At 38.5% G+C, this 27,049-nt stretch overlaps 2 protein-coding genes and 1 non-coding gene across 3 annotated transcripts; 1 reads left to right on the top strand and 2 right to left on the bottom strand.

The window, feature by feature from the left end:
* Positions 1–498: 498 nt before the first annotated feature.
* On the bottom strand, positions 499–12,874 carry NUS1 (NUS1 dehydrodolichyl diphosphate synthase subunit). The gene is made up of 5 exons (XM_072408809.1): positions 12,369–12,874; positions 6,835–6,963; positions 5,566–5,718; positions 3,721–3,820; positions 499–3,264 (listed from the first exon to the last, which is right to left on the bottom strand). Exons 1-5 carry the CDS (start codon positions 12,793–12,795, stop codon positions 3,174–3,176), a joined length of 900 nt encoding a protein of 299 aa, XP_072264910.1. The 5' UTR covers positions 12,796–12,874; the 3' UTR covers positions 499–3,173.
* A 3,695-nt stretch (positions 12,875–16,569) lies between these two features.
* LOC140329813 (nephrocan-like) lies at positions 16,570–24,788 on the bottom strand. The gene is made up of 4 exons (XM_072410207.1): positions 24,697–24,788; positions 20,652–20,793; positions 18,011–18,912; positions 16,570–17,008 (listed from the first exon to the last, which is right to left on the bottom strand). Exons 1-4 carry the CDS (start codon positions 24,786–24,788, stop codon positions 16,570–16,572), a joined length of 1,575 nt encoding a protein of 524 aa, XP_072266308.1.
* TRNAC-GCA (transfer RNA cysteine (anticodon GCA)) lies at positions 21,262–21,333 on the top strand. The gene has a single exon. It is a non-coding gene; the product is annotated as a tRNA-Cys (tRNA).
* Positions 24,789–27,049: the final 2,261 nt, after the last annotated feature.

Genomic DNA, 27,049 nt, shown 5'->3' with positions numbered 1-27,049 from the left:
TGTCTCAGCTTCATTTTTTTTTTTGGACTTTGTTACTCATTTATTAAGCATCTGTTATCCAGATCCAGCAAATCATGAGCAAAGTGTTGGCTATCAATATATACAAGTTTTTTTTTCTACCTTGTACACCTTATTAGTTTCCAGACCTGTACTTTACCTTGCCTACCATGTAAAAAGAAAGGAAATCAGGAAATGAACATGTTTGGAGGCTATTTGAAAATACCTACATTATAATGACGTTTCCCTCACGAGTTTATGAAAAAGATATATATATATATATCTCACCTTACCATAAACTGTTACAACAAACCTAAGAAAGTTGTGTAACGCTAATATACTTTAGTTGATTTACAGATTAAAGGTCATTTTGAGTACCAACAGAGAATATTTAGTGAGATGCTGTCTGGGTGCATCTACAAAGTTGTAAATTAGCACTTTGACAGGCATTCTAATAAGCATCCGAATACATTGAGATCTGCGACACATGCACAGCACAGCTTAGTCTGAAAAGACTTTATTGTTTCCAGTCTGTTCATATACAGTACATTTTTCAATATTAAAACTGAATGAAGTTTACCATAAAAACTTTACAGAATATTTACATTTAAGCCAAACATTACACCATCATAGAGCACAAAGGACTTATCTAGACAACTGCTACACAGTAGATGGTAATAAGGATGGTGGGTTGACTTAAAACAGTTTACATACATTCATAGATAAGTCCCAAGTTGGGCAAAGCGCTTGGCACAAGTGGTTACATTTTAGGTAATGTGGCCAAAAAGAATCTGCATTGCAAAGGTTTTTTGTTCTAACTTTCAAACACCATTATACATTTTATAGGAATTTAGGGTAGTGTGGGGTTTGGGATGGTAACAAGTTGACCCCACTTGCCCTGAGTGGTGGCAAAAGATTTTTTTTTCAGAAAAATTCAGTTTCATAGTATTCTGTCTGCCATCCTATCAGTGTTATTATTAGAATGTGCTTCTCAAAGCTATGAACATTGAACTTCATTGCAAGACAGGAATGTTCAGAGAACAGGCCCAAGGATGTGGCTGAATTAACAGACAAGTGGACAGTGCTGGGGCCACTCAATAGTTGCTGGTGGCATCACATTGATACTTTGGCATTCCTCTTCGATGGAATTCACTTCTTAATACTCTAAACAGCTAATAATCTAATTAACCAATAATAAATCCCAAATAATTGGGAAAAACTGGAAACCTGCTTCAAATTTTTTTTAAACAAAATTTTATTCACCTTCTGGCACAAATGTATTATAAAGAATAGAGAGATGTGGCAGTGTGCATTAAGGATTCAATTTTTATGGACAGTATTCTAGAACATTACTGCATGTTGACATCTGTAATAAAAGAAAACCCTGGAAAAAAAAAGTCATAATTCTGGCAAGATCTGCACCAACTGACTGAAGCAGTTAAGCAGAGGCTACTGGAGGCAGCATTGATCCCAGCCTTCTATGAAAGACATGGCGTTACTAAGCATTACATGACAACCAACTAGACGCACTAAAAACACATACAGCTTGAAAAAAAAAAACATTTTGTTTTACTTGGAAATCAATTAAAATGTATTATGTAAGACATGGTATGTTAATAAACTGTTTTTCAATATTAATTACCAAAGATTACAAAAAAAGGAATGCTGCCCACAGCAACTATTGTGTTAATTTTATGTTTCTTACAGAGCCATGCTTTTATTTGGTGCTGGTAATAGAGTGGTTTTCTTTAACATTAGATAATAATGCAAAGATCAGCTATGGCATTCAGAATTCCATAGTAGTCAGTTAACTGGTTAGTCTGGTTTCTAAGGTTTACTGTAGCTCTTTGCAATTGTTTAATACATTTGTCTCAGTTTGCCGTCATTGCATACCATCGGGAACACAAATGTAAAACTTGCTTTTTTTGCAGTGTTAAATTTACGACTGAAAAAAATGAAAATGAATAAAACCTTTCAATTACGGAAGTAATTTCCTGTGTCTTTGCTCTGCCCATACTCTAGCCATTCTTATATTAGCAGCAGACCAAAGACAGCCTGCTAAATACTGACCAAGCTGCTGGTGGCTAGACCAAAGTCAAAGGTTAAAGCAGTTTCTTGTGTTGCAGGGGCTGGCTAGGCAGTCGGGAAGTAGACTTACGCCACCCATTTTGCAGGTTGATAACACGAGTTTTATACAACAGATCTGTCATAAAGCTCATTATTTTATCTCTCAATAAACTAGGGCAACATAAGCCTTTGCAACCCAGCTGTGGACATTTCCACTGAAATCTTCCGACAATAAAGAAGCAAGTTGATAACCTTAACAAAGGTTGACTTTGGGCTTTAAAAGGGAGACCTAATCATTTACATATTGCAATTTGCAACTACCCAGGTCAAGCTTGAGAAAATGCCCCATGCACATTAGGATGGTAGGATCTGAAGAAAAAACATTTTGAATGTCAACTTTTTATTATAAATTATAATTTAAAACAAAAACGTGCAAAGTTGGTTGGCATGTAAATTCAGTGCAACTGATTCAGATATCTAAACAGTTTTAATCACTTTCCAGCCACTTACTCATTGGATCCAAGACCAAGAATTAAATACATATTTGGTTACTTTTTCACAGCAAAAAAATACTTCATGCCAATAGAGGGATATTTAACAGTCCATGTACAACAAAAGCTATATTTGGTTGTGTGAAGCATGTGTCCACTTGTTTTTCCAATCGTTCCAATACCTGTGCAGTAGGCTGAAGAGTAACAAGTCATTAGCCCTCTTACTGAGCATATCATAAGGAAACAGCTGGACGGAAAGCTGCCTGAAACACTTACATCATAGGTAGTCATTGTCATGGAGGACCTCATAATGGCTATTGTGGGGATCTGCTACAGATGCCCCTACCATTAAAAAACTGAACTCCACAAATAAACTCTTGATGTACATGAAAGCACTGTTCACATGTGAATATGGCCATGATTTTGTCATTTTTATCATTTAAATGTCCCTGATTCTGCTGCAGATAGATCTCACTCTGTGCACTGTTTACAACAGATGTAGAACAAATAAGACCAGTTCTGGGACAAGATCCATTAGAGTGTCGAAGTCACACTGATGTTCATAAACAGGCGGATTGAGTCCCTTTTAAAGGGAGCCACAATTGGCTCAAAGTGAGGTCATTTCCCAAATCGCTGCTCACAGCCTGCGTAGCAGCGGAGTGCGGAGAAAAAGTCCTCATATTCAATATTCACATGCGATGGTAAAGAACTGAGGAAAAAAAGAAAAACATGTCATTCTGCTGTGAAAATTACCCTATGCAACTATAACAGAGCAGGGTACTACTAATAAAACTAATCTGGCTTTCCTCTGATTTGATATACCCAACTAAACACTGATTTAATTAACATCAATCAAAAACAGATAAAATATATATATATATATAATCAAATTAGAAAATGTATAAATTCAAATTTACTGCAGCTACAATTATCTTCTGACCTGTATTTAAACTGCTTCAGCATTTTCATAGATTTGTATGGGGAGGGAGGGGACACTACTGACAAACAAAAGAATGTCAACACAGGCCCCATTTCTAAATATATGTACATCATTAATATTTCTAACATCACCTGCTGGCTACTACATTCAGATGAACAATTCATGGTTTTGCATTTCTTGATCAGCACTGCTTTATTTAATACTTATCAATCGTTATATACTTACATGATTTCTGATAGTCGTATGTGCCATGGCAGAAAACCTAGTGTGCTGTTTATATGGCCAAATTTTAAAATTAGGTCAGGGTCTGGGATATTGTGTGTACCTACAAAAGGAGAACATCCTATAAATATCATGTAAAACAGTAGAGCAATGTATTTTCCCCCAAACGTATACATACATGAAAAGTCAGTTAAAAGTGAACCCAGGCAGAATGAAAATGTAACCAAAACAAAAAGCTCTTTTTTTTTTTTAAAGGTAGGACGTGCATTGCCATCAGTAACTTTTGGGAAGATTTTACCTGTGGTGGTCATACAGAAAAGTGAGATCTTCCCAAATGAAACAAATACAAGTTTCTTAGTCACGCCACATAACCTGTGCCCCAGTGGAAGACATTTTTGGCAATCAACAAAATACAGTTTTCAGCAGATATACAGCAAACATTCACTTTCTAATTCTTTCTTCTAAATCTAAGAGGCCAGATATACAGATAGAAGGCATTGTCCATTGAGTTACAGGTACACTGTCAATTTAGAGATAATTTTGCATGCACAACAGGTCTGCAAGGAGAGATAATTTTACATAGCTGCCTATTACTACTAGATTGTAAGCTCTTCGGGGCAGGGTCCTCTCCTCCGGTATCACTGTCTGTATTAGTCTGTTACTTGCAACCCCTATTTAATGTACAGCACTGCGTAATATGTTGGCGCTTTATAAATTCTGTTTATTAATAATAATAATAATAATAATAATAATAATAATAATTATTATTATTATTATTATTAATATTAATATTATAGGAACACGACATGTGTGTTTTACTTGCTAAATGTGCATCTCCTAAAGGGAATGGCCCAAAAGGGAATGAAAAAGATGACAAAACATTCTTACTTATCTTCATATTTAATCTTTTTTCCCAAGATTTTAGTTTACTTCCAAAAACATAAAAAATCCCCCAAAGGTTCCCAAGTGTTCAGAGCACAATATTTTAATGTTAGGACAATGTATACGTTCCATTTATAGCTGTCTTTATAATGAAAACCCACAAAAAAAGGAAACCAATGAGCACATGAAATTCCCAGGGCCGATAACAAGAGTTATACTGTGCAAACATGGGACATCACCACAGATCACCAACCTATTTGGAGGACAAGCCGATGTCTCATTGCTTTTTTTTCACAGTAGGACAACAAGTGCCTGTGCTCAGCTGAAGATTGTCTGTACTTTGATAGAACAAGCAATGTTGCCAATCTGGGAGTTCTAACCTGACCATTTCATGATATAGTAATGAACATTTTCAGTAGTTGGAATCAATGTCTATAATTCATACAACCATATATTAATGTGATCCAACATATATACGATTAATAATAAATTGTTCCTTTTTTCAGTCAAGAAATTATCTAGCACTTCTACTGTGACATACTACTCATGCACTGCCATGAAGTACACAGAACTATAACCCAATATCAGCCATTGTACCTGGCAGATACCACAGCAATTGCTGTAAGCATCTGACCCCACATGGATAAATGCATGGAGAACAAGCATTTGCAACTGAGGTCTAGAAGTATATTTCAGATTACGATAAAAAGGTGAAAAGGTAAAAGTGGACACCAACCAGGACACAGGCAATGAGGACATGCTGATGTAAAAGGGTTCACGTTCACGTAAGAGAGATGTGCATTTTCCCAGTGGATATATTTATGCAATTTTCCCTTTAACATCTTACAAATTACTCAAATAGTACATTATGTCTGTTGTACATGAAAATCCATATAATAAATAAAAATGAAGCCTATTCCATCACATATCTGAAAATAATGGTAAAATTAATGGAAAGCCAATTACTTCTTAATAGATGATCAAAATATTCTACATCCAGGTCTGAAGGTCTCTTGTCTTTCTCTGCTACAAGCTGACAAAAGCTCTGTGCAGCTTTCACCATGTTTCTCTTCCCATCCTCTGGAGATAGCACCTTTAACACGGGCAAATGACGATTCACTGTTTAAAAATAACATAAGATTTATTAAAATATTAAAAACAAAACAAAACAAAGGTAATCAGAATTTATCCCTTGAACAGTCATGTCCAATGTACACCCTTAACACACCATTTTTTATTATTTCTCTAACAAGAAGCAGTAAATGTAAGTTATGGTTTACAAGCAGCTCTGTGGAAAACAAAATCCTGAGCTGCTTGTGGCCTTTGAGAACTGGATTTGGATATTACTGCTGTAGCTATTGGCTCACTAACCCAACATCAATATACACAGTGATATTACAATAGATGGCCATATACAGTATATAACAACACAGCTGTTCCATATAACTGTTATCTTTCACTTATGAATTCACTGGAGACTTTAACCACCCGGCCGTTAAACCCGACCTTGGTTCGGGGTAAAAACACTTGCAAAAAGTGTTAAACCCAAACTTTTCTCAGGTGGTTAAAAGCCATCTCTTACCTGGTCCCGCTCATCCCGTGTTCTGTTGTTCCAGCGTCGTTCTCCCTCTCCAGCGTCGGGTGCCTGTCTTCTCCGCCGGCTTCTTCAAGGTAGCTAAAAATGTAAACAAACGTTATATTGCAATCCGATTGTCATACACTGTATGACAATCGGATTACAACTGAAAGAAAATACTTACCCGGTCCCCGCAGCTCCTCCGGACAGGTCCTCTCTCTCCCTTCTCCTGGCGAGTGCAGTGACGATCTCCGGGGTTCCCCGGTGACATCAATGCATGCGTCGGTGCGGGAGGTGCTCAGTGCAGATCATTCACAAGCTCCATTTAGCTGTGGGTGACACATTTACAGGAAAACGAAGGGGAACATGATCTGTGTTAAATACACAATCACTTCCATTTATCCATTTACAGGTACAATGAATACCCTTTTCAAACACTGGTCACTTTGTGTGTCAATGAAAAAAGGTTTTATTAAGGAGACACCAAATCCTGTGAATAGCAAAGTGAATGGCATTCTACCAGGTTAGGATCAAGCAGGCAACAATCTCAAGATTTATATTTAAGAATAAAAAAGAATTTGTGAAGCTAGGGTATGTATGCAAGGTATATAACAAACCCATTCATAAAGCAGTATGTTTTCCTTGTCTATATACCATACCTTTCTCATTTTTGTCAGTGCTGCCATTTGCATATTCTAGTGGGTACTTGGAACATTCATCAGCCAGCAGTTCTTTCTGTTGTTTTAAAAGTTCATCCATAAGTATGGAAGTATTTTCTTTAAAGAACCCTTGGAAGAGAAAAAAAAACATTTATCAGTCATTATCCTGGAGCTGTATTTACATGATCACATTCTTTGTTTGCCATCAAACAAATGTAAAACCTAGATAGAGCTGCCTAAAACCAACAAAGACAAAATACACTTTTAGAATTACTGCCATATAAAGTGACAGCAGAACTTTTAGAACACTGTGCTGCGGTCACTTTGACACCCACACTGGTCCAACAAACTGCACTGATGTGTGTTGGGATCCTGGGAAAGGTTAGGTGAGTTTTTCGTTGTGCCTATTCAAAGTGAATAAGCTTCCCTAAAGGGCCCATTCACACCACAATGGAGTCCAAGGTCCTGGTGTAAATGGGCCCCTAAATTTAAACCCTCCTAAACTGTAAGAGATCAGACTGCACTGAAATAATCTGAGGTGTTGAATCATTGACAGCAGGATTATCCCTGTATAAAACGATGCAGACACTTTCTCTCTGTAATCAATGCAGAGGACACAATTTTTTTTTAATTTTAGCATTTCTATTTCAATAAAGTTTCATAATGCAGTCCTAAAATTTTTGTTACGTTGCTTCACACAACTTAAATTAAAAAGCAGGTTAATCGGCCTCCCATAAACGTCTCCTATTCACCCTGTATCCATACAGATGACTGAAATTCCTCTAAATAATCTGAGGTACGTGCTATCAGAGGGCCTTTTACATCTAATATGGTGAGCACAGTTTGCTTTAATTCTGCCTGCATAAGCCTATTAATTCTAAGATTTGCTCATCAAAAGTATCACTTAAGATTTTCTTCAGTCTGCAAAAGCTGAGATTTCCACAGATGTATGATTACATAATCACTTGTTCAGTCTATTAATGGTACATATTGCAAAACCAAAAATGAGGACATCTCAAGCTTACATTTCATCAAGTGTGTGAAAGGTCTAAAGTCATTCCTCTGATAAACCCTACAAAGGATGGTCATGAAGATTGACCTACCCAAACATCATACAGATATAGTGCGCAGCGTGAACATAATAAAACATTTCTGCACCAGTGTGTGTAAAATATATATCCACACCTAGACCAATTGTGTGGTGTTTGTATTCCATTGAGCTCTATTACTGGGGTCCTACACACAGATCACACAATGCTAAAGTCCCTGGGCAGAATGAGGACGTGTTTCAAGTCTCTGAAGTCTCTGTAAAAAGAAGACTGTGCACAAATATGCATCACTAAACTGAAGAACCAAACCCCCACCCCTACTGCCATAAAATGAATGTTGCCACTATCTTTCTGTCAAGGATCTGGGGATGCTGAACAGTCAAACTTTCATAAGATGACAATACAGTGTAAAGCAGGTTAGTCTCAGAAACCCTTAACAAGTGATAATCCTCCCCAAGACTATGACTGAACAGGGAAAGAAGAAGAAGCAGACTAAAAAGCTTATCAATTTCCAGGCTGCAATTTTCTGGTATTAACAACACAGGGAACCAACAGATTGTTTTCATGTTGCTTCTCATTCTCTCTAAACTGCACTGTGCTCCAAAGGAACTGAAAGAGGCAGATAACAAAAGCTAACAAAATAAACTCATACCGCTTACTTGACATCTCACTCCCCTGGTCAGTCAGAGTCAGTCAATTTATTGTAGAAGGCAACACGAGAAACTGTAGCAACTAATGTCATGCAGACCCCTTTATGAACAAGAACAAAAAAATGATAAGTTCTCCCTGTTGGAGTATCACCACACATTAGAGGACAGGAACAGACTCAGCCCAACAGGTATCACCTACAGGTAAAATGATCACTTCTGTGTTGACTGGCCCTTGAAGGGTAATGCTTGCAAAATCAAGTACATTGAAAGCACATTATTAATAATAAAACAAATCACTATGTAAAGAATTATAACGAACAAGTGTGGAGTTGGAGAAGTTTTGAAACCTCTGTTATACAGATGCAGTTTTAGGTCAGTGACTCAGTGAGCAGTTAAGCAAGAAAGGTCAATAGTTCCAGCTTTTAGTTTGTATTTATTAACTTACTACGTTTTCTAAACCCACTAATCTTTTACAAAATAGGAAACAAAGGAATCATGCCAAATGTTTTAGCAAAGACATAATCTAGCATAACCCATCCTCTAGTCACTTCCTTAAAAAAAAGAAAATGTATTCCTTGGAAATATTTACTGCTCACAGGTGATAGAATTGTCTATATGTACGACACATCATTTCATTTAATTACAATTAACCAGCTAGCAGAGTTATATAAAACTTGTAAAGAAAGCAGCAGAAGGGTTTGTATTCACATCTTCAAATAAAGCCTACAGGTGCATTAAAGACTTCAGGAAATAAGCTTAAGGCATATGAAGAGCTGGATAACACCTTGCTATACATTCTGATCTTACAGTAGATGAAGCCAATGTGGACAAGGCCTTTACAATAGGTATGTCTTACATCTGCTTTTACATTTCTCTAAAGGTTGGATACTGCCATGGTTACTTTTTAGACCACACAAGTCATAATGTCAGGGCAAAAAAGTGATCATTCACACACACACATACTATATATATATATATATATATATATATATATATATATATATATATTTCTGTAACAGCTTCCGTAATCTGACATTTACATTCAGCACCACCCCAGATAAGAATGGCCATATATGCCATATATATCCAAACCGATTTAGACTTCCACCATACACAGCTCTATATGACAGATCTGAGAAATAGTAGAATACCATGCAGTACTCTTGATGCTGAACACCTGCAAATCCTACTATATCCCGACAATTATAGACAGGCACAGGAATCCAAACAAAATGACTGGCAAGACCTTTGTTTAACCAGACTTGGCCAAGTAAATCTGAAAGGTTAATGAGGCCATTGAGTTGCTGTGGTGGTATATAGGAGAACACTATTCTAATGCCCAACTAAAGCCAGAATTAAAGACAAATCTCAGAGCATCTATCAGTGTCTATCAGTGTAAAACTATTAGTATTGCCTTTAGATCTAAACTTTACAACAAAGAGCCATTGTGTAGCAGTGCAGTTGTCCTACCTCTCATGCTTTTTATTTTGCTGTAAACAGACCAAGGTCTTATGATTGCTTACAGCCTACAAGTCCTGAGTGTCCTTGTGTAGACACATGGCTTACACTGTAATAGAGGGATGCTGGGAAGCTCCTTGTAACTTCCTATGAACTGTACTGAAATCCTAAACAATGTTCAAAGATTTCCCCTGTGCATTACACCAACCCTCCCGCTATGTAATAGTGATGAGGGAAAAGATGTAGTTTAGCCTTGTCTAGTGTGAAAACACTGCTCCTCTATAGAGGCATGCAATGTATTATTTTGGGAGACGAGGGAGTTTCTAATGAAGAAAGAGGGAGTTTCTAATGAAGAAAAAAAATCCAAAGCATCTGTTGTAAATGTGATAACTAGGTTCTTTACTGGAACTGATTGTGTAAAGGTACAGAGGTGCATGAGGACTTTCTTTGAATGATCTGGATACAGGTTCACTTTAAATAAATATGTGGGCAGTCATTGCTGACTTCTGAATATATCAGGAGTCTGGCTGTCCCCATCTTCAGAACTTGCATTCAGATTCAGAACAGTCAGAAAATTTCAACTTCACAACAGATGTTGAGTGTATAACAAACACTTTATGAAGTTAAACTGAATTAGAAACACTGACTTAAAACGTATGGAAGCCTTTGGATCACCAGCAGCAATTTAGAAGAAGTATTTGGCAGAGACACCGTGTATATTGTCTGTCACCTGCAGCAGATCACTGAAATAAATTGCCAGCGCCCCCATGTCATGCTCTCATTGGCCAAGAAGCTGTAACACTCTGATTATTGCCCAGCAGTTAAAACAGAATTCTCCATCTCTATGGTTTCATGCAGCAGTGCCAGCCTTAGCAATTCTTCACCAGCAGCAAAATCCTCTGCTATCTCTGTACTTCCTAACATGTCTAGGTATGTGTAATGTGACCATGTCTTATAGTAACGCCATGTACTCCGGCTGCACTTACCTTGACTCCTCTGCTGCCAGTAATGAAGAGAAATACCTCTAAGTATGGAGGAGAATGGGACTTATATCCTTTCCTCCCCGGTGACAGCTCAGATGTATGATAGCTAGAGTGACTTCAAGCTTAAATAGGGATCCCCCTTCAAGCTTCCAATGGAAGAACAAAGCAGAGACATGAAGTAGGGAAAGGAACATTAAACCTGCTGTCTGTACTATATGATAGAAACACTATAGTGATGTACTAAGACATCCAGCAGGTATGTTTTCCCGCACAGTTTTGCTCTATGATCCTATCATACTATTAAACAGGATTTATATAGCACCAAGATATTCCGCAGGGCTGTACATTATATAGGGATATGTTAAGCTTTTAATGAAAAAAAAAAAAAAAAAGGAATGGGAAGCCATGTATACCAGAATGACTAACAACCTGTCTGCATTCTAATCATTTTATTATTCAGTAAATCAGTCTCTACTGGAGCGTTTACAGAAAAAACATTCACAGGAAAAAACAATTCAAGAATAATCATAAGAATGAATGACCTAGCTCATAAGATATATGGCAGAATACACACCACACAGGCTAAGCTTTCAGTGTAAAAATACAACACGTAATGTAAAGTAAAAAAAAAAGCGTTCACCTAAAGCAGTGACAAGAACAAGCATGGCAATGTAAGCAGGCACAGACATGTGCCATCCTCCCTGCCTAGGGTGAAGGAGTACCCTGCTGGTTACACTGACACAGCCAACACATCCATAGCGCCAAACAATTCTCTGATTGTGCCTAGGATCAGAGCGTAAACCAGGCTGCTCATACACTGACACAGGAAATGCCCAGTGCCAACATTTAATGGTCACATCTATAAAGGACAACTCCTTCCTACCATGTCACCTGGGGTCAGGGTGGACCTTGCCGATCATAGAGATGATATAAGGTTGTCTCATAACTTAAATTCCAGCAGAGGATAAACTTTGCAGGACATGGACAAAGGTGATGCCCAGTGCCAGCCATCAATGATCACTTCTATTCAGCTCACATTACCCCCCTCCCATGTTGCCCAGGGGCAGGGAGTACTGCTGATCACAGACACTGTCGGTATGTCTACATCCAGCGGTCACATACACACTGACACAGCCCTGCCATGTAGCACATGGTGGGTGGGGGTATGATGCCAGGCACATATAAAGGAGATGCCATTATTTACAGGTCACACATAACACAGCACTGCCATGTGGCACACATATAGGAGATGCCCACGTTTAGTGGTGACACAGGCCTGCCATGTAGCACTGAGTGGGTGGGGGTACAATGCTGGGCACACACATTTAAATATAGGGGATGCCCACATTTAGTGATGGCACAGCCCTGGCATGTAGTATGAGGTGGCTGGGTACCTTGCTGGTCATACACGCTGACATAGGAGATGCCCAGTGCCATGCACCACACCACCAGGTTTGCCACATCGGTGTAGCTGTGCTGCTCCTCGCCGATAAGTAGCGCCAGGTGTAGGGGCAGCTTGTGGAGCCTGGCTCGGTCCTTCCTGTGCAGGATGAGGTCTCGGTGCAGGTAGGTGCAGTCGCAGCGTTGCCGCAGGGAAGAGCTGTCAGCGGAGTCTTCCAGGCACTGACATCGGTCTTCTCCCCTCACATTCCAGTCCCCGTGCAGGCCCTTCCTCTGGAAGCCGGTATCAGGCGGTAGAAGGAGAGCTCCTGCCGCCCTCCACACTCTCCAGTGCCAGACTCGGAGGAAGGCGAGCAGCGCCCGCTGTACCCCTATCAGCACGTGCACGAGGCGCCAGGCCAGCGCGTACAGAACGGACATGTCTGCCGCTCACTGACACCGGCACCTCCGCTACCATCCCACAGCCATACAACTGCAGCACCCTCACGCCTCCGATTGGCCAGACTACACAATGTCGTCACTTCCGTGGGAAAAAAAGCAGCGTGACGTGGCCTGCGCAGGTTGGAGCCGGAATGGGAAACAAGAGCAAAGTACAAACGAGTCTTGAAATATGAGTATGTCGTGTACAGGAGAACCACACCGCCACCTGCTGGTTGTGGAGAAACCAGGCCGTACCAAAGAAATACCAAAATCAGACTTTTCATACCTGGGTAAAAAAATATATGTGAAAATATCATAGTCATAACAGGTACATTATTAAATGCAATTAGGACAGATGTTTTTCTCAACATAAATATTAGGCAGTGTGGTGTCAGTTACTGTATAAAATCCTCACTGTGAGTAAATCACAAACAAAGCAAAAAAAAAACTAAAAACTTTATGGAGCCTAAACATTCATTAATTTCTGGCGCAAGCTGTGCTTTGATATGCAAAAAAAAACAACTGCAGAGTTTGTCTTGGATTATTAAAGAGTTGCAGGAGGCTACAGAAAGAGCTCAGTCTCAGCTGTGTTTAGCAAAAAGTTTCTTCGGCAAGTTATGCAAACCACCCCCCTACAAGCCTTCATCCTGCACACGAGGGAGCAGGGAAGCCTGTTCATATCTCGTATGTCGGATGTCCTTAACTATCTGTACCAAAGAAATACTAAAATCACAGACTTTTCATACCTGGCTTATAAAGTATATGTAAAAATAATATTAAATAATTTTCCAGTTTTCCATAGACCACTCACTGAGTTTGAAAAATTATGTGTAGGCCAGGGACCCATACACCACTTGACTTCTATGCTTTATTCTGATTTATTGCTCCAGCCGCAGGCTTCACACCGACATATATACAGAAGTAGGAGCAGGATTTAAATGTGACCTTTACCCCAGCACAAATAACTACACTAATTTTTACTGCCTAGACTTCCTCAATCAATTCCACGTGCCAGGAAACTGGGTAAAAGCTTCCAACGAGATGGCACAGTCCCTTCCATTATACATACTATATACCCAGAAGTATCAGACAAATGTTGGTGATGCAACATAGACAGTGGCACATTCCTGCACATTTTCTGAGATTCGTCCATTGTCTGAGGGTTCGTCCATTCTGGGAAAACGTACAAACTTTATCGATTTACCCATACCTTTAATACGACTCATTATTGCAGCAAGAGCATGTATTCTGGCACTGTGGCATCAGCAGGGGACCCCTTGTATAGTACAATGGTTTGAGAGTATTAATAAGATTCAATTGATGGAAGACCTCACGGCCTCTCTGCAAGGCATGGAGGAAGTCACCGGATGATGATGGTTTTACTGGACCATGTTATTTGACTCTGAGGAATATTTGCACGCATTCTGTTCGGATACATACAAATGCATTGAGAATTGTAAACTCCAATCGTGGACTCCATCTTGCGATTGCCCTAACTACCTGTTCCCCTTCCTTTCCCTGCACCCCCTACTGACCACCCCTAGGATTCCCATTTCTCCCCCCCCCCCCCCTTTTCTTTTATTCTGTATTATAAAGTAAGAAAAACGTAGGGTGTATTCGTCGAGGTGTTTTGAGGGAGTCTTCACATATTGTTGCACAAAAGAAAGAGATTATTAACCTCCCTGGCGGTATTCCCGAGTGTGGTTCAGGGTTAATTTTCAGTGCCAAAAGCGGTAACCCCGAGCCACACTCAGGGTGGAATTGCCAGGGAGTTTAAAGTCCTACCTGGTTCCCATGTTCCAGTGGTGCCCGCGGCGTCCTCTAGCGATGCCTGACATCTGCTTCCTGGCAAAGCCAGGCTACACAGATGCCTGCATCTGTGAATGTTGAGAACATGAGGCCAGGGGAAGCCGATGCTGGCCGGGCATCTGCTAGTGAGCCTTAGGCTGGAGGGCGGGAGCGTGGGGATGGTAGGGGGGACCAGGCGGAAAATTTAAAATAATGAGGATTTTTAAATGTACCGCTTTTACATTTAAAATACTCATTATTCATACCACCAGGGAGGTTAAGAGGGGGATTGGAGTGCTTTGTACTTGGGGGTTTGTCTCCCTGGATGATATTTTTATTTCTGGTAATATCACCCTTTACCAACCTTTAAAAAAAATATATAAATTGTAACAATAAAAATAATAAAAACTGTGGGCAGGATGGTGACTCAGAGGTTAGCACTTTGCCCTTTGTAACGCTAGATCCCAGGTTTGAATCTTGGCCAGGACATTATGTGCATCAAGTTTGCAGGTTCCTACTACGTTTGTGTGGGTTTCCTCCAGGCATTCTGGTTTCATCCCAAAAATATGCAGTTGGGTTATTTGGCTTACCCCCAACATTGGCCTTAGACTGCATTAATTAATTAATTAAGCTAATGACATGACTTTGGAGTTTATACAGCAATTTGCAATATGTGGGCACTATGTAAATACTGTATAATATTAAAAAAACTAATAATGTAAACATTCCCTTCTTTGTGTCAATTAAGTACTATTGTATGAATACTTTTATTTTCATTCCTTTTTATTTGGCCAGTAAGCAGTTTCCTGACTCAGGGTGACAACACTCACAGAGGTGTGCCTATGCAAAAGTGTTGTCACTCTAGGACAGAGGTCAGCAAACTTTTTTGGCCACTAGGCCATTTCAGGGGTAGGCAGGAGCACACTAGGCCGGACTCTCTCTCGAGTCCCGCCCTAATGACCCCACCTCCTACCAGGAACAAAAGCCACTCCGGCTCCGGTAATTTGTTCCATCTCCGCCGGGTGGCCGGCCGGAATTAGGCTGGATCAGCCAGGGGGGGTTAGGCCGGAACACTACCGCTTAGACCGTATCTGGCCTAACGGCCGGAGTTTGCTGCCCTCTGCCCTAGGAATACACACTTTTGTGGACAATGTGCAGATTGGCAACTACACAGTATTCCTGCACATTATTCTAGGCCCATTGCTGAGGTCATAAACCATTATTTCATTTGTAGCCTCAGTAGCTGCCTACATTACTGCCAGTTTATGGATATCCATCACACACAGCAGTCCAAACCAGAGGTTATATAAAAACTAAAGCTTTGCACTTTGGCGGCAAACATATAGCTTTACTTTATGCCTAAATACAATCATCCTTTAAAGTTTACCTTGATTAAAAAAAAAAAACATTTTAGAAGTTCCAGATAGAGCATGGAAAGCGCTATAGTCTATGGAAGGCTTTTGTTGTCATGGTTGTACTGACTGATGAGGGTTCTCTTCATCTTCTTTCAGGGCAATAATTTGTGGGAAATTTCTCTGAGACACAGAATAATCACAACATATTTAGTAAGCCAATGAAAGAGTGAGGACTTTCTTTATTGCTGTCCATGATACCCCGCCCTATTGATTACCCCCCTGCCCCCCAAAACCCCATCCCCATTACTTCTGTGGGCATCACAAAGACAAGAAGTATGGGAAGAAATACACACTCAGGTCACAGACATATATTATATATATTGACATTAGGTTTAATCTTTCTCCAAAAAAAAAAAAAAAAAAAAAAACAACAAACTTTACCTCTACGATAAATACATTTGTATTACATTATTCATCTTATGACTTGCATACATTCATAAACATGCTCATATTGACTGCTTTGCCCTATTATATAGATAAAAGGAAAGAAAAGCACCTAAAAAGATAAGTTAATAATAAATGAGATGTGCCTCTGAGGCATTGATGAACTATCACCAGGGTAGGAAACCCATCAGTATATTAAATCATAATCATAGTCCTCATCAGTTTCTATATCAAGCAGTTCATTCAGTTTTAGCTTTTTTTTATGTTCTTTTCCTTTGTCAAAAGTGTAGCTGTTCTCACAATGCCGTATCAGTGCCTCAGAAGACATCCATCTTTCACCACGACAGTAACTTGGTTCAACACAATGTCCTTCCTTTATATCAGTTCCTTTATCCACCAATAGTCTTCTGACCTTCACAAGTTTACAGGTGCAGTTCCAGGGGTTGCCATCTAAATACAGGTGTTGCAAACGTGGCAAACACTCCAAAACTTGGTGATCTAGAGATGTGATTTTGTTGTTTCGAAGGTTGAGAACTTGTAGATGTTTCAAATTATTTACATCACGAAGTCCAATGTGTTCAATTTTGTTGCCTTTAAGGTCTAACCGGGTAAGAGTCATCGGAAGCCTGAAAAGATAAGAAATGTAAAATTAATTATAAACTTTTCAGCCAGCTGAATACTTTGAGTATAGGAGGCAAGCCCTGAAACAGTTGGATGAATTGCTTTGGGCATATTAAAAAGTAGGCCCTGGTCCTCTTACTGGTCACTATTGCAGGTAAATGACATGGTCATGGACTTTGTAAAGTGCTGCGTAATATGTCAGCGCTATATAAATACTGTGTAATAATAAAATTAGTAATAATAATAATAAAAAATCCTAGCTGTCAAAATAACAGAGCGCCAAATACTGTGCAGAGACTTTACTTGGAAGTTCAAGAAAATAACTGATCTATTTATTATATTTGTTACAGATAGGAATTCCGTTCTGCATATGATGTTAAATGAAGTAACCTTAAAAGAATACCTTTTTTTTTTAAGTAAAATATGATAATACTTAACCTCCTATTAACCATTTGTATATACTAATCATCCCTTATAAACTCTTACCTATATATCTTTATATAATGGCAAAACACATGGACCTGGGAAATTTTCCACCAGGGAAGGTTTCAGAGAATGTCATATTCACTAGTTTATAAAGTCTTTGTCTTGTCCTTAAAAAATTATATATGTATTACTTTTTATCCTAAATATGAAAATAATTAATTAAGTTTTCATCAAATAACCAGTCTTAAAGGAGACTGGTAGAAACTGTCCTAGCTGGTATACTTTAATGTGTACTTAGAATTGGATTATAGACAAATAGGAGAACTCAAAAAGCCTCCAACTTTCAAGTGGAATAGACAGCAGTATCTACAATAAAAAGAAATGGTGCAGATACAATAGCATATTTATAGTAAATAGGTTACTCCGAGTCATCATTATCAGATTACTTTAAATACATTTTACATTTCCTGCTTGTTTGCAGAATTGTAAAGTTTTTTTTTCTGTGCTTCTTTGCAGATTTTGACTCTCATTTTGACAATAATAATAACTAGCTCAGTTTTTTTAATAGGTAGCAAACTTACCCCTGTGGGATGGAGGTGAGAAAGTTTTGCTCCATGGCCAAGTTGGACAGGTGAACACACCACTGGAGTGTTTTGTCTTCAAACTGAACGATTCCATTACTGTCCAGGAACAAATGTTTAAGGTTAGACAGGCCCTTCATGTCTTGTGCTGTAACTCTAGAAATCTGGTTATTGCTGCAGTCAAGTCTCTGTAATTTGATCGGTAATTTATTAGGCAGAGATGAGATGTGGTTCCTGGACAGATCCAAAGAGGTAAGATTGATAATAGCCTGGACACCATCTGCTGAAGAAAGCTGGTTCCCAGACAGGTTGAGCTCAGATAGGTTCTCCAATTGTTTTACATCTCTGACTCGAACATTTTTTATGTGATTCCTCTCCAGCCTTAAGGATAGCAATGACCGTGGGAGATGTGCTGGGATTTTAGCCAGTTGGTTTCCTGCTAATCTAAGATACTGCAAGTTTGGAAAGTGTGAAAAGAAATGTTCATGAAAGAAGAGCACCTTGTTGTTCTCTAAGCTTAGGTACTTCAGTTGTAGCAACCTGGCCGTTCCAGTTATGCTCTGCATTCCATTATTGTCCAAAATCAGACGCTGGATATTTGTCAATGCAGAAAACACATCAAAGGACAACGTCACCAGCAGGTTGTTCTGGATCTCAAGAACCCTTAACTTGGTTAGACCATCAAAATCATAGTGATAGAAAGAGTGAATGGAATTGTCTCCTAGTTTTAGGACCTCCAGACTTGGTGGAAGTGATCTGGGAACAGCGGTCAGCTTGTTCTTCCACATTTCCAATACTTTCAAGTGATTCAGTGCTTTAAAAGTGGTATTTTCAAATGTCTCCGTCCCACTGGAAAAGAGCACCAACTCTTGCAATCCAGACAAGCCAGTGAAATCTGAGAGCTGGGACAAATGATAATAATATTAAATACTAGTAAATGTGATTTTTTACTATGTGCAAATATATCACAGTTTAACTATGAGAAAAATACCAAGCTGTTACATTGAATTATCCCTGTCCGCCTAGTTTATGGTGGTATATATGAGATCAGAACATCTGATACTAGTTATATACATGATTATGTTCTGGCAATTGCAACCATTCTTCACTTTTAAAGGTAAGGAACTTCAGCCTACCACCATCAATTTCTATTCACACCATTAAATGACCTAAAATGGATTTTTTATGGTTAGAATATTTAAAGATTCCTGTGCGGTCACCTTAAATGAATTGTCATTGTATCTAGCAATCTCTTTCAGATCCACCAACAATTATGTAGTACCAGGACTACCCTGACCATAACCTGAGTGCATCATGTATAAAATGTTACATTGTGTATGAGAATTGACTAGTCTTTGGTAGAAATCATGTGTTTAAAGTCCTATGACCTCTCTATATGCATGTAGCCTTCACCATGTGCATCTTTGTGGTCAGGACTTGTGACTATGAATAGCTGTGAATCATAGAATCTTGGAAAATTACATTTAGGATATTTATGTTTTTAAAGGATAATTGAAGGCAGATTTGGAATGAGTGGTAAGAGGTTAGATCACCAATCAGGATCTAATTGCTGTCTGTGTCCATGCTAGGGAGATTTACCCATTCTAACTGTCCTTATTAACAACATCACCAGAAATGAAAACTAATTAAAAGTCCTTGAGTTGTCACCGAAACAGTAATGGAGGACAAGTATTTCAATAGGAACACTTGTTCCTGTGACAGGTATTAGGGATTTCCCCCATAAAAGAAAGATATTCTTTTACTTCCTCTTGAATCTACAGGAAGTAGAGGAAGTGATAGGAAATCTCCCAAATGAGACACAAATTGAAAAAAAAAATGATAAGGGTTTAAACCTTCCCTACTTTATTATTATTAAACAGGATTTATATATTGCCAACATTTTACACAGCACTGTTCAATAAATAGGGGTTGCAAATGACAGACAAATACATACAGTAACACAGGAGGAGAGGGCCCTGCCTAGAATTTCAAGATAAAATAACACATTTTTGTTTTTTAGATTTTCTTTAATTTAAGAATTTATTCCTGTGTTTTTTTTTTCTTTGTCACTGCAGATTTTGCATTTACTGTTCATTGATAACCCAAAGTTTACAGGAGGACTAGACAATAGCTCATACACAATAACTGGAAGTAAGCAATAAATTTGGAACTCATTTACGAAAACAAAAACTAATTCAAAATGGTGAAGCGAACTAAAGTTTTCTATTTTATAGACAGAATAAAAACTGATTGTGGGTTGCCATGGAATTTGAATTACATATCTAATGTTTTGTGTATTCCTGCAGGTTACAGTGTCATTGGGATAGCCTCTGTATGGCTAAAGATGGGACATGGTAAAGATAAATACATCAATACATTTACTAGTAATACAAAGGAATAGTAATAATAATTTTTAGTAACAAAGTATAGCCAGTTAACATATATACGCTTACTGTCAATCAGTACATTGATCATTTTTCTACTTCTGTGAGTATTGCACTAAGTAACTAGTTATAAAATAATTTATTAATCAATCTGTATATTATAAGGTATTTTTAAAGATTTTTTTGCTATAGTCACACATACATCAAAAAAACATATATGCCTGCAGTCACGTGTCAGTTGCAATACCTGCACTTACCTGTAGGTGTCTGATCCTGCTGTGGCTGATGTATAGCTTTGTAGTGGAGGTTGGGATCACTGCTGGGATGTCAGAGATCCTGAAACATTGCATTGTCCTGGGGGAGTCACAACTACATCGCCGGGGGCATACAGCCAGACAACTGAACAGGCAGGAGACAAGGCACAGAAGGCTAAGGGCAAACATAGCTAACCTTAGTGTAAGGGCTATGGATGTGACAAGATATATATGGGATGACTAGATCTGATTATGAAGTGCAATCACAGCCTGTGTATTTACCCAGGCCAAGAGGTGACAGCCAACAATAGAGTCCCTGACAGTCCTGATGAATTATCAGTAAACACATGTGGTTAGTACAGTATTTTGGAATGTGACCATCTGTGTGTTCTGATAAATCAGTCTAGTTACTCTTATCAGAAATCAGACCCTGAAGATAAGAAAAGATTGGTCTAGGTTGGTAAATGGAACATAGTTGTATTATTTGATGTCCTCATTTATTTAAAAAAAAGAATAATCCTAATCCTACCAGATTAGAAAATACATTGCCTTTCATTAAAGGCGATACACTAATAAAGGATTGTATAAAGGTTTCTAACCACAAGAAGAGTGTGGGGGTATAGCTCAGTGGTAGAGCATTTGACTGCAGATCAAGAGGTCCCCGGTTCAAATCCGGGTGCCCCCTTCTTTTGTGTAGTAAATTTCATTTTCCATATTATTTCACATATTTGTCTATTTAACACGAAAATGCAATTCGTGTTTGATATTTTTTTTATTTAACTCGACATTTTATATGAAATAAAAAAATCTAATAACAAGACTGACAATGATCAGAAAGCACTGATTGCAGCTGAATCATCTCTACTGACACCTAGAGGCCAATGTGAGAACATTCGTTTTCTTTGCTAATAACATTGATGTGCACGTTATTTTGTATCTTTTTGAATGTCACTAATCACAGTCATCATCATCAATGTCACAAATCATGATTTATTATCAAGATTATGGACAAGATTTGCTACAGCATCTGATATAATCTGTCCTTTAGCAAAATATTACATCACCATTCACTGAAGCTGATCTATTGTTGATGCACTGTGTATCCTAAGAAGCTCCCCTTTACTTGCTTTCATCTTTATTTATAATGTATGCACTTCCTCCAACGAAAACTGCTCATTATTGCTTTAAGGCAACTTTCTGATGAAAAAGTGGTCCATCCTTGCTGTGGCATCTCTTTTAATCTCAAATAGGGGAACGTAACACTGGGTGACAACACAGGAGTGCAGATGGGAAATAGTTGTCACCTGAAAACAGGAAGTATCTGAACAAGGATTTACATGGCATTATTGGAATGAAAGTAGCAAATTTAAAGACTGAGGGCAACTTTTGAAATTACAATACAGGAAAAGCTTTTGTAATATTGGGTTTACTTTTGAAAAGTATTAATGTAACAAGGTTTATCATAAATAATACTTGCTTATAATGTGTTTGTCCTGGCTTGGCCCACACTGTTGCTCTTTTTCTGAACCAAGCAGAGTTCATTAGACAAGGGATCGCTGCACCCACAGATTCTGCACAGAACAGAAACCAAGCATAGGTAACAATGGTTCTTCTGCTGAGCTACAGGTCACTGGATGCCAGGACTGTATTCTAAACCTGGGACAGTCCTGTAGAATCTGGAATGCTTAATAATGAAGATCCCCAGACTTGCCTGTTTACAGAGAACATGTGGGGTTCTTCATTATCTGCAATCCAGATTCTGCAGGACTTCTTTTAGCATTTGTTCAAAATATGTGAATGCTTTAGTGTCCAGATCATGAACACTAAAGCATTCACATATTTTGAACAAATGCTAAAAGAAGTTTACAGTAAGCCCTTACTCATCTCTGAATGTATAAGCAATGAGGAGATATTTATTTTAATATTTCATAACACTGACATTGGCATTTTAATTGGAAAGCAGACTTTTGACCGGATGGCGTTCCTTTGTTGCAGCATGGGTAAGCTGTTAGAAAGTGACTGAAGTTGACTTTAGTGTTAATGTTATGATTTTTGACAATGAGTAACTTTGCAATGAAAGCAGCTAGAAAAGTCAATAAGGGTTTTTACAGTTTTTATGCTTCTTGAGAATCTGTAAACAGCTTAATATCTATTATTGTACATTTTAAAGATGCACTTTGAAGTATATATTCCTGGTATAAATTGTATAAAACAAGTAGATGACAACAGCAGTGTATGGTGAACCATTTAGTTTTTATCTGCAGAGTTTAGAGCTCACTGACTAGCTGCATAGATTGAGTTGTTTGCCATGGTGACTGACCGGTTACTCCACCGCATAGGCAAAGTGCAGAAATGTTACCAGCTATCTCTTTATTGAAGTAATGAATCAGATATATAGAGCTCCCAGTGACTTGGCAAGATACATTTTGGAGATTAAGCTGTACCATATCTGTGAAGGAACAGTGTTGTCAACCTAGGGCTGTCCCCTCCTAATTGTGACTACAAAGTCCCTGCTCCTCTCCACATCTCAGTAACATGGGGGTGGCCCTGTATAGGGCTTAAAAAAATTAAAATTTTAATTAATTTTATTATTTCAATGCACCAAAGGCAAAATGTGCAGGAGGTTATGAGAAGCATGATGTGTTTTACTTGTTATGAGCAATGTTTGAGATCAAGTAGGGTATAAAGATGGTCTGGTTAGGTTACCTAAATTGTAAGGCAAATTTGTGATAAGGTTGCTTAGATATTTGTGAATAAAAACATCATCTAGTCTTGTTGTACAAATTGTTTTTTCCCGACTGGGTAATAATAAATTTTGCAGCCAATAGGATGCAGGTTGACAGTTTGGATTGAGTTTGGTGAAAAGGGAAGCTTATCTATTCTTTCAATAAGAAAAGGTAAATGGATGAGCATGTCCTTATCTACTGGTTAATTTTTCACCATCTGTGTGTGATATTCATGCCGCTATGTGATCACCTGGGAAATACAGGAATATCTTTAGTATCCAACACAAACCATATCCATGTGAACCCTATGCACTCCTCATGTCAGTGTCAATAATTTATGACAGTGTGATAACATTGCCTTGGTGGCCCCTCTGTTATCTTATCATTTCCAGGACTTGTCTTGTAGACACTGATGAATTGATCACTCTCCATCCTCCAGGGTGGGCTTTCCCTATAACTCAGCAGATTTCAGATGACTTAAAGATAGAGAAGTTTTTGTTGTTTAATTACCAAGTAAAACAATGTTCAACCGTATTTTAGAACATAGGAATTTCCTTTAAACAAGACAAGATGATTGATGTAAATACAAAAAAAAACAGGAACAACAAAAACAAAATAAGTTGTCAGACTTAAATGAAAGATTTTCTGGCTAGTGAAAAACACATTTCCTGTTCATACATGCTCATTTGTATCTGCTTCTTACCTACAGTCACAGAGATTTAGTAAACAGGGAGATCTTTCTTAAGCTACGTACACACTTCCAATTATTATCGTTGGTAAACGAACGACGAACGATCCTGCACGATATCTGCGAACGATCGTATAGCACCGATCCTGTACATACAGATAACGACACGATCGTTCGTAGATATTGTACACACAATAGATGCGATCGTTTGAACGATACAGGAAGTTACGTGCACCACAGGAACGTTCGTTCATCACGCATGCTCAGACCATGGACGATCAATGAACGATCGTACACACGAACGATGGTCAACGATCGTCGCCCAATCCGATCCGCCGGTCCGGTCGTTCATTTCCAACGACTTTCCTCGTTCGTCGGCGTCGTTGGTTACTTTTTTTACGAACGATTTTTGCCCAAACGATCGTTCGTTCGTCGTTCATTTTGAACGATAAAAATTGGAAGTGTGTACGCAGCTTTAGTTCAACTCATCCACTGAAGACATGCAGACAGATAACAACCATGTCTGCATGCTTTTATTCTAAAGATATCACATGCCTGAGCCCTTTTGTTAAAGTGATACACTAACAGAAATGTGTAAATAGGACACCCACTGTATAATATAATGGATACTTACCTTTCCCATTGCCCATTTACCTTCATTGAAGGGGAGTTGTCCTCTGAAGGAACGGACACTTCTGCCAGTGTCAATCTCCTGGTCTTCTGCATCACCTAATTGTTTCTCCAGTTTACTCCAACAGGATGTAGAGAAAAGCAGGAGCCCCACTAAGGACAGTGGAAAGTGGTGGAAATGATGGTTACCTTGTTTAAAGTGCCTCAAGATCCCCACTAAATGTATACACAACATACTCTAGTTCAACAAGCATTTCCATTGGCGTTTATTATTCCACTTTGTCAGTACTGGATGGTGATTAAAGCTGTGTATTCTCCCTCCTAGTGTGTTATACTTCTCCCATCACTCTCTGTCTGCTATTTGCAACCCCTATTTAATGAACAGTGCTGTGAATTATGTTGGTGCTATATAAATACTGTTTATGAATAATAGTATTATTAATAATAATACAGAACAATTTCAATGTTGTGACCATTCCACAATAGGTCAGTAGGAACAATGCTGGGTATTAGGTGGGTATTGCTGCATGTGTTGGAAAAATAGGAAAAATGGATTTTTGAAGAGAAGGGTAGGCTTTAAAAGACTGAAAAAAGCATTTGTATATATATATATATATATATATATATATATATATATATGTAAAGCATCTGACTTTACTGGAAGTGCAGACATGATATGTGATCATTTTGTTGGATTGCAGCAGAATAGTTCAGCCAGGCTCCCTTCTCAGTGTCATGAGATTCCTCACTTATTAGTTTATGTCTGAGGTTAAGTGGTTGTCTGAAGTCCAGAATTGGGATCAGATACAAGATGCCATTCAGGCTTTTATCCTTTATTACTGAGGCTGTACCTAGTTATCACCAGCATAAAGCTATCTGTTTTTTTCTGCATTGTACAAGATTTTCAGTTCTGTGCTAATGATTGCATTAAAAACTGAATTCTAGGAACAGAGTAAAAAACAGTTAAGGAAGCTCCTAACTGATAAAACCAAATCACAGGGGCTGATTTAGAATCAAGAGTCTGACTCTGGCCTAAAGGCCGGAGTGTGCCGACCCCTAATCTAGGAGGTAGGGGACTTTAAAAATGCAAAAAGCTTTTTTTTTAACCCAAAGCAGCAATGTGATAATTTTTTGTATTTTCATGTATTTTACAACCCAGCTGGTGTAAGTACTTAAATAAGCCTTAATATTTACTACTTGTACAGAAGCATTGAGCCTAGGACAGGGAGGGGCTAGAACCATACAAATGTGCTTCAATGCAAGAGCATGACAAGGAACATGCGCAGGAGAAGAGAGCAGAGTGAACACAACCGTTGTAACAACTCTGACATATGTCACTGAACCTTTAAATGTGGAGAAAGGCCGGTCATATAGTAAAGTATATAGTAAAGACTGGCAATACACTTTTTACTGGAACATTAAAGTAAATTTAACTCCTCATTCTAAGAAATCATAGAAGGCATCCAGGATAATAGGACTAATACTTATTAAAAGAATGTGATAACTAAATGCATTTACCATAGTGATTTGTATACAAGATGCTGCTGACATATGACTATGGCAGGGACATTAGATTGTGAGCTCCTTTGAGGGAGTTAGTGACACGACTATGGACTTTGTACAGCGCTGCATAATGATGGCGCTATATAAATACTGTGTAATAATAATAATGCTGCTGGTTTTTATTTCTTGTTGAACACTAGAGGGCAGCAGAAGCTCAATGTCAGCCTCCTGCCAATAAGAAAACTCCATCTCCCATGATTCCTTGCATTGTGTGTGATGGTTGTGGGGTATTTCTGTAGTTTCAGCTCTGCGTCACACAATGGGGTGGATACAAAGACAGACTTTCTGAGTGGAGCATGAATTGTAACCACAGCCATTAACCACCCGGCCGTTAAACCCGACCTTGGTTCGGGGTAATAACACTTGCAAAAAGTGTTAAACCCGAACCTTTGTAAGGTGGTTAAACAAACGTTATATTGCAATCCGATTGTCATACATTGTATGACAATCGGATTACAACTGAAAGAATATACTTACCTGGTCCCCGCAGCTCCTCCGGACACGTCTTCTCTCTTCCTTCTTCTCCCGGCGAGTGCAGTGACGATGTCCGGGGTTTCCCGGTGACGTCGCTGCATGCGTCGGTGCGGGAGGCGGGGCGGGAAATTCAAATCACTTTTTGTATTGAACTCAATACAAAAAAGCTGTATTGAGTCCAATACAAAGAAATATTTATATAATATATATATATTTGTATTATATATATATTATATAAGCTACTGTACAATTACATTACATTATACACTATTTTTTTTAAAGATTTATTTTGTTTTATAAAAAAAAATTTATTAATAAAT

The sequence above is a fragment of the Pyxicephalus adspersus genome, chromosome 4 (assembly GCF_032062135.1).
Source record: "Pyxicephalus adspersus chromosome 4, UCB_Pads_2.0, whole genome shotgun sequence".
Taxonomy (NCBI): Eukaryota; Metazoa; Chordata; class Amphibia; order Anura; family Pyxicephalidae; genus Pyxicephalus; species Pyxicephalus adspersus.
The sequence above is the reverse complement of the archived record's forward strand: the minus strand, read 5'-3'. Positions and strand labels throughout refer to the sequence as shown.

Coding starts and splice junctions, on each gene's coding strand:
- NUS1 (XM_072408809.1), bottom strand. CDS start 12,795: ATGTCCGTTCTGTACGCGCTGGCCTGGCGCCTCGTGCACGTGCTGATA. Junction 3,821..5,565: donor TTTTGATCATCTATTAAGAA/GTAATTGGCTTT, acceptor CTCCTTTTGTAG/GTACACACAATATCCCAGAC. Junction 3,265..3,720: donor ATACGACTATCAGAAATCAT/GTAAGTATATAA, acceptor TTTTTTCCTCAG/TTCTTTACCATCGCATGTGA.
- LOC140329813 (XM_072410207.1), bottom strand. CDS start 24,788: ATGCAGAAGACCAGGAGATTGACACTGGCAGAAGTGTCCGTTCCTTCA. Junction 20,794..24,696: donor GTAAATGGGCAATGGGAAAG/GTAAGTATCCAT, acceptor CTGCCTGTTCAG/TTGTCTGGCTGTATGCCCCC. Junction 18,913..20,651: donor GCAGGATCAGACACCTACAG/GTAAGTGCAGGT, acceptor CATTTGTCCCAG/CTCTCAGATTTCACTGGCTT.